The sequence below is a fragment of the Malaclemys terrapin genome, chromosome 1, assembly GCF_027887155.1.
Source record: "Malaclemys terrapin pileata isolate rMalTer1 chromosome 1, rMalTer1.hap1, whole genome shotgun sequence".
Lineage (NCBI taxonomy): Eukaryota > Metazoa > Chordata > Testudines > Emydidae > Malaclemys > Malaclemys terrapin.
The window spans coordinates 215,817,228-215,835,253 of record NC_071505.1 but is presented as its reverse complement, the minus strand read 5'-3'; the positions used below and the strand labels follow the sequence as shown (position 1 = coordinate 215,835,253).

Here is an 18,026-nt window from a genome sequence, read left to right as displayed (position 1 = left end):
GTTTCTTGGGTGGTTCACTCCTTAAATATGAATGTATGAAATATTGTGTCTTTATGAAAATTGTAAGGAACCTAGAGCAGTAGGGCTCTTTGATTAATTATATATATATATAGAGAGAGAGAGAGTCAAAGATCTTTACAAACACTAATGAATCTTTCCTTGAACCCCCCATTGTTATCCCCATTTTAGAGAGGAGGAAGCTGACACACAAAGAGCCTGTTCCTGCTCCCACTGAAGTCAGTAAAAGTTTGCAACAGTTGACTGGGACCTTGCTAGGGCCCCAAATGACTTGCCTCAGGTCAGACAGTATCTGTATGTCACAGCCAAGAAGAGCAGTATGTCTGCTGACTCCCTCCTCTGGGCTTTAATCACCAGATCATCCTTTCCCCTTGGAAGCATACTCCTCACACCTCAGAGTTTTGAGGGCACGTGTCTTGGACTAATCTGGCCAAAACTAAGCCTTAAGCCTTTGTTGCTTTATACACAGAGATGTGAAGGGCCACTTCAATCCTATCATCTCTGGAGCAAAAGAGATAAGCACAAAGTGCCAAAGAAGAAAAAAAATTACATGATTATTATTATTATTTATTTAGATAATGCCTAGGGCCCTATTGTGCTGTGTCCTACAGACACGTAGGCCATGTCTGTGTGACAAAATTATGTCGACCTAACTTACGTTGGCATACAGCCACCGCAGTTATTAAATCACTTGTGCGCATGCACACTTGGCTCCTTGTGTCAGTGGTGTGCATCCTCACCAGGAGCGCTTGTATCGATTATATGGTCAATATGGGGCATTGTGGGATGGCTCCTGAAAGCCAGTAACAGTTGATGTAAGCAACACAGTGTCTACACTGACACCGTTGACCTAATTACATCAACCTTGAACCTACGCCATTTGGGTGTTACTAAATCGGTGTAGAGAGGCATTTACGTTGGGAGCCAAATTTAAGAGAAGAGACTTCCGCAGCTAGGTTGATGCTAGGCGGCTTACATCGACTTAACCCTATAGTGTAATAGCTCAGTGGTTTGAGCGTTGACCTGCTAAACCCAGGGTTGTGAATTCAGTCCTTGAGGGGGGCCATTTAGGGATTTGGGGCAAAAATCTGTCTGGGCATTGGTCCTGCTTTGAGCAGGCGGTTGGACTAGATGACCTCCTGAGGTCCCTTCCAACCCTGATATTCTATGATTCTATGACCTTGTAAGAGACGGACTCTGCCCTGAAGAGCTTACAGGCTAAATAGACAAGAAAGACTAAGGTTGGGAGGAGAAACCGAGGCACAGAGAAATGAAGTGACTCACCTAATGTCACAACCTGGAATAGAACTGGGTCTCCTGAGTCCCAGTTCAGGGCCGTATCCACTAGAGCACACTCAGTCTGTCAGTAATTCCTGCTGAATTTATTAAGATTGAAGGGTAATCATCTAAGGGCATTATTATGTATCCTTTACTTTTTCACTAGTTTAAATCAAAATCACAACTGTCTGATGAACTAGCTTCTAGCTGAACTAGCCAAATTGTCGTCTGATGTCAATCCCATCGAAATCAGCTGCACTACACCCTTCCACACCAGCAGAGAATTAGGCTCATCATCTTTATTTAAACAATCCAGTAAGGTTCTAGCACCTTTCAGTTTTAATTGGAAATTTCAGCCTAAAAGATCATTAGGAAGAAATAATAAATTTCAAAGATGAGGATTCAAATGAAGTCCAAAATCTGTGTTTGACCAATAAGAGCGGACAGTGTGCTGTAGAGCCCACAGATGCTGTAAGGAGTTTTCTTTAACTCATGAACAGAGCCCAATTCTGACATGACAGTGAATCCTTAGTAAAATGACTGGGGTGGCATTGGTATGACTAGAGGGTGAATTTATTTCATGTGGTATAATGGTAAGAATAGCCATCTATGAGTTGTTCATTATCTATCTTGAATAAGGACTGGGAATGGCTGAGCCATTACAAACGTTGACTATCTCCCCTTGTAAGTACTCTCACACTTCTTATCACACTGTCTGTACTCGGCTAGCTTGATTATCACTTCAAAAGTTTTTTTTTTTTTTTCTCTTAATTAATTGGCCTCTCAGAGTTGGTAAGACAACTCCCACCTGTTTATGCTCTCTGTATGTGTGTATATATATCTCCTCATTATATGTTCCATTCTATATGCATCCGAAGAAGTGGGCTGTAGTCCACGAAAGCTTATGCTCTAATAAATTTGTTAGTCTCTAAGGTGCCACAAGTACTCCTGTTCTTCTTTTTGCGGTTACAACAGAGTTACTGTTAACCAAGCTTTAGGGACTGGTGCCTAAACAACCAGGAACGTGGGTCTGGTTGCAGACTTGAAAGGGAAAACAAGCTGTAGGAAAGTAAGAGGCTCACTCCTTCCCCAGCACCTACTATGTCATTGCCAGAAACCACAATGTTCCCTGACTGTCTATGCGTGCTTGTAGCCCATTCAGAGCACAGCATATCTGTTGACAAATTCCACTTGACATACAGAGTCCAGGTTTATCTCTCAGGCTCCTCTGTTTCTCTTCAAAGACTTTATTGGGACTGCCGTAGCTGATACTGTAAATATTTGTTGGAACAGGCGGACAGACACATTAAAAATAGAGTAATCTTCAAGGAATGTAGCATTTATTTTCTTGGTTTAAAAAATAGTAAGAGAGATTTCATAGAGCTGGTCAGAAAATGGGATTTTCTTTTTCCCAGTGGAAAATTTTGATGTAAATGAAAACAAAAATCATTAATTCAAAAAATTGTAAACCAAAGATGTTGGCAGCAAATTTTCAGCTAAATACGGAAAAGCTTCAGTTCAGAAATGACACTGCAGTGCCCTTCTGCGGCTTGTACTTTGGGTTCCTCCTGCCCCCATTCTCCTCTATGAGCAAGGCTCCCTGGCCAGACTACATCTTCCATGATGCATCATGGTTCCCCTCTTGCTGAGCCTACACAGTGCCTCATGGGAGTCCCGGGTTACTGTGCAGCATGGGAGATGTAGTCTGGTTGGGTAGCCTGGCCCAGAGAGGAGAATGGGGGCATGAGACGTTGAACTACAGATCCTATGGGGAACTTCCAAACTGAAATTCTTCAATTTTCAGGTGGAGGGTTCCAGTTTTGGGATGTTCTGGTTTTTGATGGAAAGCAGACATTTTTGTTACAGATTTTTAGCCGAAAATCCAATTTTCTGTCAGGCAACAGTTTTGATAGAAAATTTTCAATCAGCCGTAGATTTTAGTGCTCCTGAAATGAGGGACTAATATCACTGTCTTAAAAGCACGATAGACTATGTGAAAGCTCTGCCAGTGCACATCAGTTTGGACCTGCAACATTCTGTTCTCCTAGTTCTGAACTCCTTGTTAAACAAGCCTGTCCAAATGGGTGATTAGTTTGCTGATGTGTACAAACTGTGCTCCGTCTGAGACTGTCAAACTTCTCTTCATTTGTGACCCCAGCCAGGCCTTGCAGCAGGTCTTTTTTCCAAAGCTTGAAGGGCTAGCTCACTGAGCCACCAAACCCTCAATTATGTTTCAACATCTGGTTTGATTCTCTGCAGATAAATAGCAGCTTTGCCACTAACAACAAAACCTTAATTCATTGTGGTTTGCTCAAGCACTGAGAGCAAATATTTTCCCTTTGCCGTTTGGGGTCATTTTGAGGGAAAAACAGGGTTGGAGATATTTCAACGCTTTTAAAATTATTATTACTTCCTAGAGAAAATAAAATGTAAAGCACCTTTTCCTTCCATTTGTGAGATTATTTTTATGGGGAAATTGCTGGCCCTGGAAGGAAACATTGTTGACTAAGGATCAGGAAAGATGATATGAGTCAATTTTGTTTTAAAGAAAACAATCATTTTTAATTCAGGCCTTAATAAAGCCTCATAAAAAGGTACAGTCTGCTTCTCTCTGTCTCTTTTCCTCTTTCATTTCCCCCCCTAAAGCATTGCCAGGGCTTATAGATGAAGGGAGGGGGAGAACAGTCTGTGAGTATTGCAATTATAAGTATTTTAGGAAATGTCCATGGCTGTATAAGCTGCTGATTCCACTTATTGATGTTTGGAAGGCTGAAGTTTCTATCTAGGTCATGTTCTCCAAGGCTGCTGCTTCTATTACAGCCAGACCTTCTGTTGACTTGGGCTGTCTTAATGCATCAAAGAGCCTCTGCTATGCTTCAGTTCCCGTTCTGAACTCAAGTTGCACCTTTCAGCTTTTGCTTATAATCACTGAGGTGGGTAGCCTAGCAATGGGAACTCAAGCATTAAGCAGTTACTTTCTAATTCTCCAAGAAGAAGGAGAGGAAGGAAAATTCTTGTCATGTTGTTATTATTATACATTTTTAAATCTCTTCTTAAATCCCTTTCCCCACCCTTTTTTCTTTTTAGGATTATGCACATCATAATCCAGTTATTGGCATCAAAGATAATGAGAGCTGAATCCTAAAAAACAGTTAAGATTCTTTTATTACAACATAATTTTAAAAGAGGGGAACAAGCCAGCACAAAAATAAAGATGTAAAGCTGTGTGAGAATGCTTCCATGTGTCTGTATAGCACAATAATAATAATAAAACAATAGGTACCATTTTGTGATGGGATAGTTCACTTGTTCAGCTAGTGGATTGTGTGTCTGAATTGTCTTACCTGTTAATTTAGGTTGGCACAATCGCTCTTCCTCCTTGCTGTGGTGTAGTACAGCATCACAGATATGGATGGTGATAAAATATACAGCGTTTTAGAATGCTCAGTTGATTACTGTCCCAAGAGACCTATTGTGGCAGGCATTACATTGGGAGGGCATTTGAAATTTGTTCTCTTTTATTGCAATTTTTAGAGCTGGAAATTGCAATACAAATTTGATTCATACTGTAGGGTCAGGTTCTGCTCAGTGTTACATCAATGTAAATCCAACGTAATTCCAGTGACTGGAAGCAGAATCTGGTAAATGTTATAATCGCCCCCTTACCAGATATTTCTCAGACAGCTGTGCTCAGGATAGAATGGGATACATTGTATAGCCGGGGCTGATTATAGCAACATCTATTTTCTTCATTAGTGATGCAACAGTTTGATTTTTCCTTCTGGTCGCTCTACTGCCTCAGTTAATTTTTATACATTCCCACATCTCCCGACTGTTAAAGGACTATGTTCAGATCTCTTTGCTGTTAGACCACAGCACTAACCAAATGAGCAGAGTCCCAAGATTCTTTAAGGGCAGGAAAGTGTTAAATCTCTCATGTGATGGAGTAAGAGCAGTGGGATTACTGTTCACTACTCTGATTTGCCATTCTGCTGGACCGTGAAGAGATTAGAAGGACCAAGTACTTGGGCTAAACCATCTGCATGTCTAGAAGGGGAGTCTGGAGGATGTACAGATGTTCAGTCAAAGTCTATGCCACCCGTGTTCCCAGAAGATTATCCTCCCTGACCCTCTGCTCCCCCTTTACTTAAGCAGGTCAGCTTTCGCATAGCACTGGGACTCAGTAAATACTATGGATAAAAGCAAAGAAGCCTGTTGGGCACTGGGATACTTTCTTGAAAAACACAACAGAGTGTTCAACCATGGCTCTGGGCTGCTGTGTGCTGAAGAATGCAGGTATTTTTGTTTTTAATTTGTAGAGAGGATTTCCTACTGTAGCTTTTAGGTGGGGGGAGGGTCTTTTCCCCCCCGCGCTCCCCCCATCTCCTGTATAGAAAAGTTTGGTTTCCCAAATAAAAGAATACTTCACTGTAAAGTTGCTCCTGTTTTCCATTTTAAGAGCCAAGGAATGCAGTAAAGTTTCAGCAACAGGTAATTCCTGTCAAACTTGATTTAAAGTGCCAGAACTTTTCAACTTTTGTCCTTGCTCTGTGAATGCTGGCAAGTGTGCTTTTGGAATTTCATTTTATGATTTTATTTTTGTTTGTACGGAGCACAGAGATTTGTCTAAACAGTGCATTCATTAAACACTAACAGACCTTCACTGTCAGCTACTGGGCAGGATTAAAGAATTCAAAGGAGCTGTCTGAAAACTTGCAGCATAATTAGTCTGTCAGTAGCCACCAGGTATGGAATGAGTTTGGTGGTTCTCTGCTTCTCTGTTGGCCATTCCCAGCATGTGACTATTACTACTGAGTGATCTATTAATGGATGAATGTTAGTAATTTTGCACACAGTTCATGCTTTTATTTTTTATCTCCCTCCTTGTAAATCATCAGACAAGTCTTTTATTATTAGTCATATTTATGACAACACTGGTATCATTTAATCACTGCAGTGGAATTAGGTTGTATTGGTTTTTTTATTTAAGTTTCTGCTGCCATGGAAAAACAGCTCTATTTGTTAATCATTGCAAAACTGCAGACTGGACAGGATTGTTTGTTGTCAAATGAAATCAAAAATTAAAAAGACCCCCGGCAAAACACCCATTCAGTCACACATTTTTGCATCAGATGCATGATCAGTTTAATAAGGGAGATCCATCTACTGCTTGGAGGGAGGGGAGCTGGAGGGAGGGATAGAAAAAGGGGAAGAGAGGGGCTTGATTTGTTATGCTTGACAATTGGCTCTTTCAGCTTTGTTTCTCCACAACTAGAGGGGTCTGTGGGGTTGGATTTTGTTTTGTTGTTAAAACTCATTAGTGTCAAATCTACTGATGTCTGATAAAGACTATACTGATGTGTAAACTTGTTGTGGCGGTGGGGGTGTGAGAGACAGGGAGGGAGAGACTGTTACTAGTATGCAGGTGCTAAAAGGATTAAAGGGAGGGTCAATAACATATCACTTAACACAGTGGCAGAGGTTGACAACCTTAAACTACTGCAAGTGAAAGCCGTGAGTGCCGATTGATATGTCAAGTATCCAAGTGTTACTGTCTTAATTCCCTCTCCTTATACTGTCCTACCTGTGTCTTCTGACACATTCAACACAATTCCCTCACACTCTAGCTCCTCCCCTAGCATGACACTGAGCAGTGACTGTTGCTACAGAATGACACCAATCAGTGGAAGAAGCACTGCAAGCTATCTCACTGCAGTCCCTACAGAACTGCCCCTGGACTGTTTTATGAAAATGATACTTAGCTGACACAGATGAAAGCCCATGAAGAATAATCTTCCAGGCATAATATACATGAGGAGAGTTATTTATAAACATTTTACAGATATTTTCAGAGCTTCTGAGCCAGGTAAACCAGTCCCCTAATAATTAAAAAAAAAAAAAAAGTTTCTACAAAGATCTCTGCAGACTTAGTTTTATAAAGCTACTGAAGTGTAATCACTTGGTTTTCTGCCTCAAGTAAGCGATGTGTTTTGTTCCAGATGTTGTTGTTAACTGATTCATCTTGTGAGAATAGTTTATATGCTCAGTTGCTGTTTCTAGAAGTGAAAACAGCATTAGTGTATTTCATACACTATATATATAAAAAAGAGGGAGCCAGATTCTACCACCCTTAGGCCTTGTCTTCACAAGAAAGATAAACCTGTTTAACTTAAATCCATTTTAAAACAGTTTACTAAGAACTAGTACAAACCTATGTGAGGACACTTTTATTTTGGTTTAAGAGTGACTTATTTTGATTTAGCCTAAAACAATTCTGAGACCTTGCCTACATGGGAAATTGGCACTGGTTAAACTAGAGGTGCAATTTTAAACCAATTTAATTAAACTGATGCAAACTCTGTGAATATGCTTATTTCTGATTAAGCAAATCTTATTTTGATGTAGCTTAATTTATTTAGGAATCGGTTTAAGCTAACCTGAAAGAAAACACTGTCAAACCGAAGTAGACATGCACACACAGTTAAATCAGTGCAGCTTTGTGTGTGCACAAGCCCTTATTCCTCAAGTAGTCCCATTGAAATCACCTCAGTGGTGAAATCAGTGGGACTACCCAGAGTACAGTACTAACCAATGTAAGTAAGGGAATCAGAATCTGGACCTGTGAAATTAGCAAACAAAACTAATATTACAATATCCCGCCGTCTGGCCCATACCGGCCTCTGCAAGGAAATTCCGAATTTACTGGTTAGCTACTGCTCCAGCCTGACCCCTTGACATTCTGACTAGGTAATGAAGCAAATATGTTACTCACCATCTCATGCTCTGGTGAGACCTCTTGCAATACCTAATCAAGGGTAAACGCCAAGCTCTGAATTCCATTGCTTTTCTTGGCTTAGCTGTTATGTGGTCCATCAAAAATACAAGTATGCTAGTTTGCATTAGCATTGTTCTGCTATTGCCAAGCTATTCTGGTTGTTAGTGTTTGTCAATAGGGGTAAGAAGTTGGTGTTGTACTAGTTCAGTAGAGACACTATTGACTCAGTTATGATACCACTGGGTCCAGTGGCAGGACGTTCTTAATAAGAAGAAAGGGCCAGATCGCACCCTGTTGCTCCATTGGTGTGCAAGGAGGAGAAGCAGGATGCAAGAAGCCTTCTATGACTTATACCCCTGTTCAGCAGCAGGGCACAATTGCAGCCCCTGTACTCCCTGAGGTGCTGGGATGGCCTCCCTGCTCCGTACGCATTGGCCAGTGGAGCTAGCTGCATGTGCAGTTCAGAGTACACAGCAACCTCTGGAGGCGTAGCAACAGGTATGCTCTTCCTGTTGTTGGTGGCTCAAGAAGGAATTCAGCCTTCCAGGTGTAAAATCCCATTGTCAGTACCCTGGGATGGTGCCACTCTGTACTACCCCCAGCGCATGGTTGTGTCTTAATGGCACAAGTGAGCCCATGTTGTTATCTTATTTTTATCTTACCCACAATGTCCACTGCACTTCCAAACATGTAAGACGGCACATTCCCTCTACCAGAGAATTTACGGTCTAGGGAAGTGAGCGCTAAGGGCCAAATCTTAACTCAAACATTGCTCGGGGGGCCCAAGAGAACTCTTACCATGAGGAGTGAAAATCAAAGGACCACTTCAGACAGGATCCTACGGCCCCTACTTTTCTTTATTCTGAGGTCACAGTTTTATCCCCATGTGTATCTTAACCCCACTCTCTTTCTGAGGGGCTTATCCAACTCATTATTTCACTGAAAACCTTTCCATTCACTTCACTGGGACTTGGATCAGGCCCTTGTCATTAGCATGGGACACAATGCTGCAAGGGGCACAGCACACTGACTCTGGTCCACCAAAGCACCGAAACACATTCTTCACTCTCAGTATGTGGCAAGTCCCATTGACTGCAATGTATTACGAAATAAAATGGTTTTCCAAACACACTTTTAATTAAAAGAAGACTGGGGCCACTCCATGTAAATGTTGGGTAATGATCTATCATAATGTGGGGGGATCTTTTGTCTTGTCTGAACCTTGGTGTAGCTTGGGTATTTTGTCTTCTACAAGCCATAGCACTGAAAGCATAGGTCCGAGACCTCTTGGAGCTGCTGGCAGTCAATTGCAAATGAAAGGCTATTAAAATGAAATTGTTTTATTATTAGAATTGATGTATCTGATCCACCTGAATAATATCCTCCAGCTTACTGACAAGTGGGCAGCATTTGTGATGCTGGGTCTGTCGTGTGCGGGAGCCCGAACTGCAAAGCTGTACCTGTTTCTAAGAACATAAGAACATAAGAAAGGCCGTACCGGGTCAGACCAAAGGTCCATCTAGCTCAGTATCCTGTCTACCGACAGTGGCCAATGCCAGGTGCCCCAGAGGGATTGAACTTAACAGGCAATGATCAAGTGATCTCTCTCCTGCCATCCATCTCCACCCTCTAACAGACAGAGGCTAGGGACACCATTCCTTACCTGTCCTGGCTAATAGCCATTAATGGACTTAACCACCATGAATTTATCCAGTTCTCTTTTAAACTCTGTTATAGTCCTAGCCTTCACAACCTCCTCAGGTAAGGAGTTCCACAAGTTGACTGTGCGCTGCGTGAAGAAGAACTTCCTTTTATTTGTTTTAAACCTGCTGCCTATTAATTTCATTTGATGACCCCTAGTTCTTGTATTATGGGAATAAGTAAATAACTTTTCCTTATCCACTTTCTCCACATCACTCATGATTTTATATACCTCTATCATATCCCCTCTTAGTCTCCTCTTTTCCAAGCTGATCTGTTCTGTTTAAGCAATTAGCAAATGAACTTTATCCAGTAAGCACTAAACATTTTGTTTAAATATTAAACAGCAGCATTGTTGATGGTTAAACCAGTATTTAAAGCAGGCCAGCAACTGATTAACAGTCCCTGTCACTGATTTCTGTACTCTCCTTCATAAATGAGGGGCTGAATAATTACCTCCCTAAGCGGATGGGATGCAAAATTTGGTTCTGGGTTTAGGTCTGAAGTTAGAATGCCATTTCACCCCAAAGTGAGAGTGCTCAGCTTTGGGCCCTTTATTGAGATAGGTCTTTGTGGCAAGATTCGGGTTGGGATTTTCCTACTCCCCAATTTAAGGTGCTTAGAATCAAGAGGCTGGTCCAGCTCTAAGGTTGTTGGTTCTTATTGTTGTTGTGTTTTTGTTTTGTTTCTTTGCTAGAATCATTGGGTTAGAAGGGACCACGAGGGTCATCTAGTGTTTAACCCCCTGCCAAGCTATTTTGATACAAGATACTGAGATTCTTTGGGGTTCAATTGAACTGTGTGTATGGGGCAGCACCCCGAATAGACTAGCAAGCAGAGTGTGATTCAATAAGCCAAAGGCTCTGCCTATTCCTGGCTACGTGCACAGGATGGAGAGGATGTAATGGCATCTGTGCAGGCTGCTTCGCTACTGTGTAGCTAATCATGGTGGTGTAGGGAAGTAAGGGAACATGCAGCATGGGTCACAATCTTGGCCCTTTGTGATCTTCATGGCAAGCAGTTAGTGGTCACATAATTGCAGCTGGGGTCTGCACTGTGTCTGGGACTGCAGTATGTAAGTAGTGGTAACCAACCTTTTAAAAAAATCAGCATCATATTAGCTATCCACCGATTATCTGGTACAGTTGCTGATTTAAGTGATAGGTTACATACCAGTTAGTAGTTCTGCAATTTCATATTTGAGTCCCTTCAGAACTCCATACCATGAATACCATCTGGTCCTGGTGACTTATTACTGTTCAAATTATCAGTTTGTTCTAAAGCCTCCTCTACTGACACCTCCACCTGGGACAGTTCCTCAGATTTGTCACCTAAAAAGAATGGCTTAGGTGTGGGAATCTCTTTACATCCTCTGCAGTGAAGACCATTGCAGAGAATTCATTTAGCTTCTCCGCAATTGCCTTGTCTTCCTTGAATCAATGACACAAGCTGAAGATCTGGCCTACTGAGTGTACGTTTTGGAGAAAACTTTTCTTCTCTTTGCTTTTCTTTATGGAGTGACACCTAGAGGACCTTGCTTAGTTTATGAATAATACCCAGATTAGATTTTTAGTTGATGACTTTCCTTCATGATTATTTGCTGGATTCCCTTAAATCAGATGTGCCACATGCTTTCACCTTAAAAAAACCTAGAAATATTTCTGAACACCGTTGACCTTGTTTTAAATCTGAAATGCAGAAGCAATTTCTCAATGGTATATGAATTCCAAATGTCAAACGCTGATATGAGGAAGGAAACTAATGTCTCGCAAATTGGAAGAAAAGAGGGCCTCATGGAAATGCTCCACTTCCTTTCTTACTTGATTGCATCCACAACTAGTCAAGAGGAAATTGTGATTTAGTTTTTCAGTGCACAGTAAATTACTCTTACAATCAACACCCTGTCTGTGTTTTATACTTACCATGGATGGCCTCTGGCCGTTAACCATAGCCGCCAAAGTTTTTACTCTTTGAAAGTCTCACTAGTAATTTAGAACTGGGCAATTCATTTTGAAATAAAAATGTGCTTTAGAGCAAGTTTGGAGCATGTGCAGTCTAATGTCGAGCCCATGGCTGAATGGGCTATAAATAACATATAAAAAAAATGAATCCTCTACTCATACAGAAGTGAGTCCTTTGTAGTGTTACCAATTAATGCTATTATATATATGTACTACTGGGAATTGCCCTCCTGGCCAGGAAAGCAGTTAATAGTTAAAGGAACTGAATACAGGGGGAGGATTTTATTTTCTTGAGTTCATGTTCCCAACTGTGTGGATGCACATTTTAATGTAACCCCACATAGTGACAGAACCCTCCAATTTCACGTTAGCTGTCATGTCCTGTGGTCCAAGGCTCTGCCACATGGGAAGGAGTAACTGGACTAATTAAAACAGACCAGTGACTTCCCCCAGAAGCTCTTTTCCTATTATTTGGAAGGGTGAGAGGTGCCAGTTGCTAATATGACAAGCCATTTTGATCAAAATATCATAGCATGAAATCGATCTGTCAGTGCTGTTGTGGACTATGAAAAGGCATTGAAGATGGAAGGGTGAGGTAAAAGCAGTGAATAGTGGCAGGGGGATGGCTTATGTTGAGTGTAAATAGTTCCGTTGTTACTGCTCACATGTATATGCTTTGTTGATGGGTCACTCACTTGTCATGTCACTAATGCAGTGCTTTACGGCATTCAGAGCCTGATCCACTGCCATCTTGTGGCTGCTAGGTAAAGATTGAACAAGGGATGAAAACGATTACAATTGCTTGTTTTCTGTCACAGTTTTCTTAGAAAAAAGAACAGGAGTACTTGTGGCACCTTAGAGACTAACAAATTTATTTGAGCATAAGCTTTCGTGGGCTAAAGCCAATGAAGTTGTGACTCTAAGGTGCCACAAGTACTCCTGTTCTTTTTGCGGATACAGACTAACACGGCTGCTATTCAAAGTTTTCTTAGAGAATTTTTTACTATTAATTATTATATGTAGCACCGCTGTCAAAGCATTCTGTGTCTGTACAGTACAAAAACAAATACAACACAATAAAGATATGATCAATTATTATCCTTTGAAATCCAATAACAAATCAGAGATTCCAGTTTTAAAAAGTGGAGAGAGAGAGAACCTGGAGTGGAAGATTATGGTTCAGATGTAAACAGCAGCTTGGGGAGGGTAGAGTGAGCTTGCATTAAAGTCTGAAACCCAGAAACAGTTTCTCAATGGAACAATGGCTTCAATGGAGCTATGTTGATTTATGTCAACTGAGGATCTGGCCCAATACATCTAGGGCAAACAGTTCTAAAAACCACCGTTCGGGGAGAAATAGTTTTAAAGATGTTCACTAAAGGAGGGAGGGATGTGATGAGACAGATTTAAGGGTGGGGGAGTGGGTTTTACGTTATAGGGTTTATCACAGCAAAAGTGCAATTATTTGCCAATAGCAGATGAAAAGGTGAACTCTAAACAAATGGAAAAGGGCTCCAATAATGCCAGGGTAGAACTGGATGAAATTTTTTTGGCCAACATTTTTTTTTTCACCAAAAAAAATGCAGTTTCAGGTTGACTGAAACATTTTACAAGTTAGCTGAATTGTTTTGGTCAGAACACCACCAAACCAAACAATTCAGGAAAAATAACTGAAACATCATTTTGACATTTTTGACATGAAACATTTGATTTTTCAGTTTAAAATGGTGTTTGTTTTGAATTTTACTTCTATTTTATTTTTTAAGAAATGGTTAAAAATCTCAGATTAAATTAAGTGTTTTATTTTGGGTCGAACAAAACATTTTGTTTGATCTGAAACCATTTTTTCCCCTGTTTTCTTTTGGTTTGGTTTGGTTTAGCCAGTGAACTGAAATGTCAGCTATTTACATAGCTCTAAGCCAGGGCCAACACTGTTAAGGGGAAAAAAAACCCAGTGTAAGTATAAAGTCAATCCATTCCTCTATGGGTATCATTACTGCAGTAGCAAGTTTACCACAATAATAAAGAATGTGCAGTCATTAGGCACCACCCACCTCCAAAATCATGGGTCAGTCTAATCTTTAAAGGTATTTTCAGCAACCTGGCGGCCTCCTCTGCAAGACTGTTAAACAGTCCCCACGTTTATTTCAGGCCTCACAATGCGCTGACCCTCCATTTTCATATAAAGACATGTCAGTACATATGGACATTGCATTATGCTGTGTAGCTGCAATGTCATAGTTGATACAATGACATTCAAATATCACAATGAAGCAGCATTATGTGGGGTTTCTGTGGTACAAAAAGTGGCAGTCATGGTGCAGTCTGATGTGTCATAATATGGACTGCTGTGACAAATGAACTGTAGTGTCATACTGACAGAGGGTTCTCCAGAATAGCATAACCAATGCAGAGATCATGGTTTTGAGGTTAAAAAGCAAATTATAGATGTAATCAAATACATAAATTAGAGCTTGCCAACTCCTGAACTGCTGACGCAGGTTCAGCCTCAAAACAGTAATCTGAAAAGTGATTATTATAATAGTGTCTGGGGCCTGCAACCGAGATAGGGGCCCCATAGTGCTAGGTGCTGAGCTTACATATGGTAAGAGACGGTTCCTACACCCAAGGAGCTCACTCCTCAGATAATACTAAGGGAGAGAAAATGAAAGAATGCATTTTACAGATGGGGAACTAAGGCACAGGGTGACCCAAGGTTATAAAGGAAGTCTGTGCCAGAGCTGGGAACTGAACTCAGATCTCCTAAGTTGCTGTCCAATGTCTTAATCACAAGAACATCTTTCCTCTCCAAAATGATCCATTTTACTGGTATAACCTTTCTGTGTATTACTTCTAGTCGGGTTTGTTTTGCTTTTTTTAAAATTCAGTGACCTATTTTGGAGTAACTTAACTAGACAAGGGCCTTTAAAGGACACTGCTGTAGAGGACAAAATACTTCTCTGTGATGTCCTTATCATTGGCAAGGGGGCAAAAACATTTCAAATCATCTTTGAAAGATACAGATATTGACGTGGTACCTTATTATACCTTTGATGTTTTTCCTTCAACCTTCAGTGTTGTTATGTCTTCTGTACTTGCTTTTGGGGGGAAATGCACATGCAGTTTTAACAGCCCTCTCTTATATCTTACCCCCTTACTGCGTGGCCACCAGCATCAGGTTATTCTACTGGTTAGGGAAATGTCTGCGTGAGCCTGTGAAATGGAAGTCATGTGAGACAGAAGAGGGAGAAAAATCCCCCCAACAGAAATTAAAAGTACAGCACCCAGGACTGCAGGAAATGAAGACTGGTGCTTAGCAGAAAGGTCAAGTGAAGGTGTTAGTGAGAGAGTCAAAAGGAATATCCAGCATGCTCTTTGTGCTACGGTTATGAAGCAGCCCTGGTAACGCTATGCCTTTCGGGAGGAAAAGATTAATGTGCTGAATTTTTGGTGTAATGGGTGAGCATAGGGAAGGTCAAACATCAAGGCCAGCAGTATGGTGGTCTGTTGGCCTGCTCAGAGAGTTGAGAAAAGTAGAGAACTGGGCACGGAGAAGAAGGGAAATAAAAAGTTGACTTTGTCTTTTTACTGCCAATTGGTGTATTAGAGTCCAGCGTGAGGTACTGCATGTCCGCAACTCCAGCTAAAGTCAGTGGGAATTGAGGGTACACATCACCTCACAGAATTAGGAAAGTGTGCAGGCATCTCAGGGGCAGAAGACAATAGCACATAGCAGCGGTACCCAAAATGTTTGCAGAGGGTAGGGTTGCCAGACGTCTGGTTTTCGACCAGAACGCCCGGTTGAAAAGGAACACTGGCAGCTCCGGTCAGCACAGCTGACAAAGCTGCTGAAAGTCCAGTTGGCCGCAGCACCTGGCTCCATGCGGATCCTGGAAGCAGCTGGCATCTCTCTCTGGCTCCTAGGCAAAGGTGCTGCCGGGGGGGCTCCGGGCACTGCCCCCACCCCGAGCACTGGCTCCACAGCTCCCATTGGCTAGGAACTGCGATCAATGGGAGCTGAGGGGGGTGGCACCTGCGGATGGGGTTAACGTGCAGAGCCCCCTGGCCCTGACCCCCCCCTGTGCCAAGGAGCCGAGGGACATGCCAGCCGCTTCCGGGAGCCGCTTTGAGGTAAGCAGTGCACAAAGCCCGCACCCGAAACGCCTCCCACACCTCAACCCCGTGCCATAGCCTTGAGCCACCTCCCACACTCCGAATCCCTCGGCCCCAACCCCCCAGCCCAGAGCTCCCTCCTGCACCCCAACCCCCTCATCCCTGGCCCCACTCCAGAGCCTGCACCCCCAGCTGGAGCCCTCACCCCCTCCTACACCACAACCCCTTACCCCTGCCCTGAGCCTCCTCCCACACTACGAACCCCCTCCTGCACCGCAAACCCCTCATACCCAGCTCCACCCCGGAGCCCAGACCCCCCAGCCAGAGCTCTCAGCCCCACTAACACCCCAACCCTCTGCCTCAGCCTGATAAAAATGAGCAAGTGAGCGAGGGTGGGGGAGAGCAAGCGACAGAGGGACGGGGCGATGGAGTGAGTGGGGCAGAGGCAGGGCCTCAGGGAAGTGGGCAGCACAAGGGTGTTCGGTTTTTGCAATCAGAAAGTTGGCAACCCTAGGAGAGGTGGGGAAAAGAAGGTTATATCCAATTGAAATTACAATGGGAACTGAAAGAGGCAAGGCATTGGGATAACTGTTTACCTTAGCGAAAGTGCCACAGAGTTTTCAATAATGACAAGCAGTTGGGACCTTGGTTTTATGTCTCATTTGAATGAATCAAAATATTTAACAAGATGGTAAAAGGAGAAAAAGTTCTTAATGGCCAGAGAAAAGAGGATGGGGAGAGGTGGGTTTTGAATAACAGAATAGGAGGACAATCTAAGCAACAGGAGAGAGAAGATCCTGACAGGCAGTAGTACAAAAAGGACTAGTAGACAAAATAAGGCTCAGGAGCAGCAAAACAAAAGACAGTATTAAAAATGAACTACACAAACGCTTACATGTAAATCCATTTGATATGACAGTATTGTGTACATAGTACACTGTATTCTGATTTTGTGTGTGTGTGTGAGAGAGAGAAGACTAAAACTGAATTTATAAGCATGACATCAATAACTTGTAATATCGTTTATTCTGCGGTTTTATACGGCACAACCTCCTGAAACAATTATACAAAAAATAAAACCACTCAGATTCCTGCTTAAGCGTAGTAAGTCTGTTGCTTTAATCATTGTCACCATCCATTCTGTTATTGCTATGTATGTTCACAACTCTGATTAGGCCCCTTTATCAAATTTTGCTTAGCCCAGTACTTTGAAAGTTTCCAAGATAAGAAGCACTTTTCAGCACAAATGGATTCTGAGCTGTTCTTGAAAATAATTTTTGTATGAAGTGCTGGCCAGCTAGATAGGTGAATAAGGGGGAGTAAATCCACGTGTGACATTGGCAGCTTGGGGGGTCTACTGTAAGAAATAAACCATTTCCAACCTATTTTAATACAGGTTTACCAATCAGAAGAAACACATATGGCCAACTTTTCAAAAGAGCTTGCCTTAGTGAGTTACAAGGGGGTTCAGTGATTATTTTCCAGTCTATACATGCAGTCCCATTTCTGTTTTACCTTGAAACAGAAGCCAAATAATAATGATAAAAATGATCTTCCCTTTCCAAACATACCAAAGCTCTGATGCTGACTGCATACTTTGTACTTCCACAATGATTTTCATCCACAGATTGCCTAGCACTTTATAAACATTTAGCCTGGGATTTTCAAAGGAGCCTCAAGCACTAAAGTGCCATGGACTTCAGTGGAACGATACTGATTTACACCAGCTGAAAATCTGTCCGTTGTGTTTTGGATCATTACTGTAGAACACTCCAATACTATTTTTTCTAAGGTAAAATGGCTGCATAGGCCACCATTCAGTGTCTTATGTTTTCCTTAATTTCCATGCCATGTTACATTTCAGCAATTTAAGAACCCAACATTAAGCAGTCAAACAGGAGTACAACTAAATTGGGCAATTTTGTTCCCAGTCTTCCCCTGAGTAGCACCCCCCTCCCTCATCCCATTCCCTTTGATCCCTAAAGAGCCAGCTATGGTTTTAAATAAACTATAAGTGGGGACCTGCCGCTGCTTGATGTCTGGCCTGAGATGGAAGTAAAGTGTCACTTCCAATTTTATCTGGGTGTAGAACAAAGAAATCTGTGACCAATCTACTGCACAATGCACAGTGATTGTCAGAACAGGGAGATTTGGTGGAAAGCATATTTCAAAGCACAAAT

General features: G+C 42.0%; 1 protein-coding gene across 2 annotated transcripts in view; it reads left to right on the top strand.

Moving 5' to 3' along the window:
• Positions 1–18,026, top strand: part of NHS (NHS actin remodeling regulator) — a 351,391-nt gene that overhangs the window by 237,735 nt on the left and 95,630 nt on the right. The window contains exon 1 of one of the 2 annotated variants that reach the window (XM_054006897.1): positions 5,497–5,592. The exons of the other annotated variant lie outside the window; for it this stretch is intronic. Within the exon in view, the coding sequence (XP_053862872.1) occupies positions 5,559–5,592 (34 nt within the window). The 5' untranslated portion in view covers positions 5,497–5,558. Of the gene's footprint in view, positions 1–5,496; positions 5,593–18,026 lie in introns of those variants that run through there. 2 annotated transcript variants of the gene reach the window in all.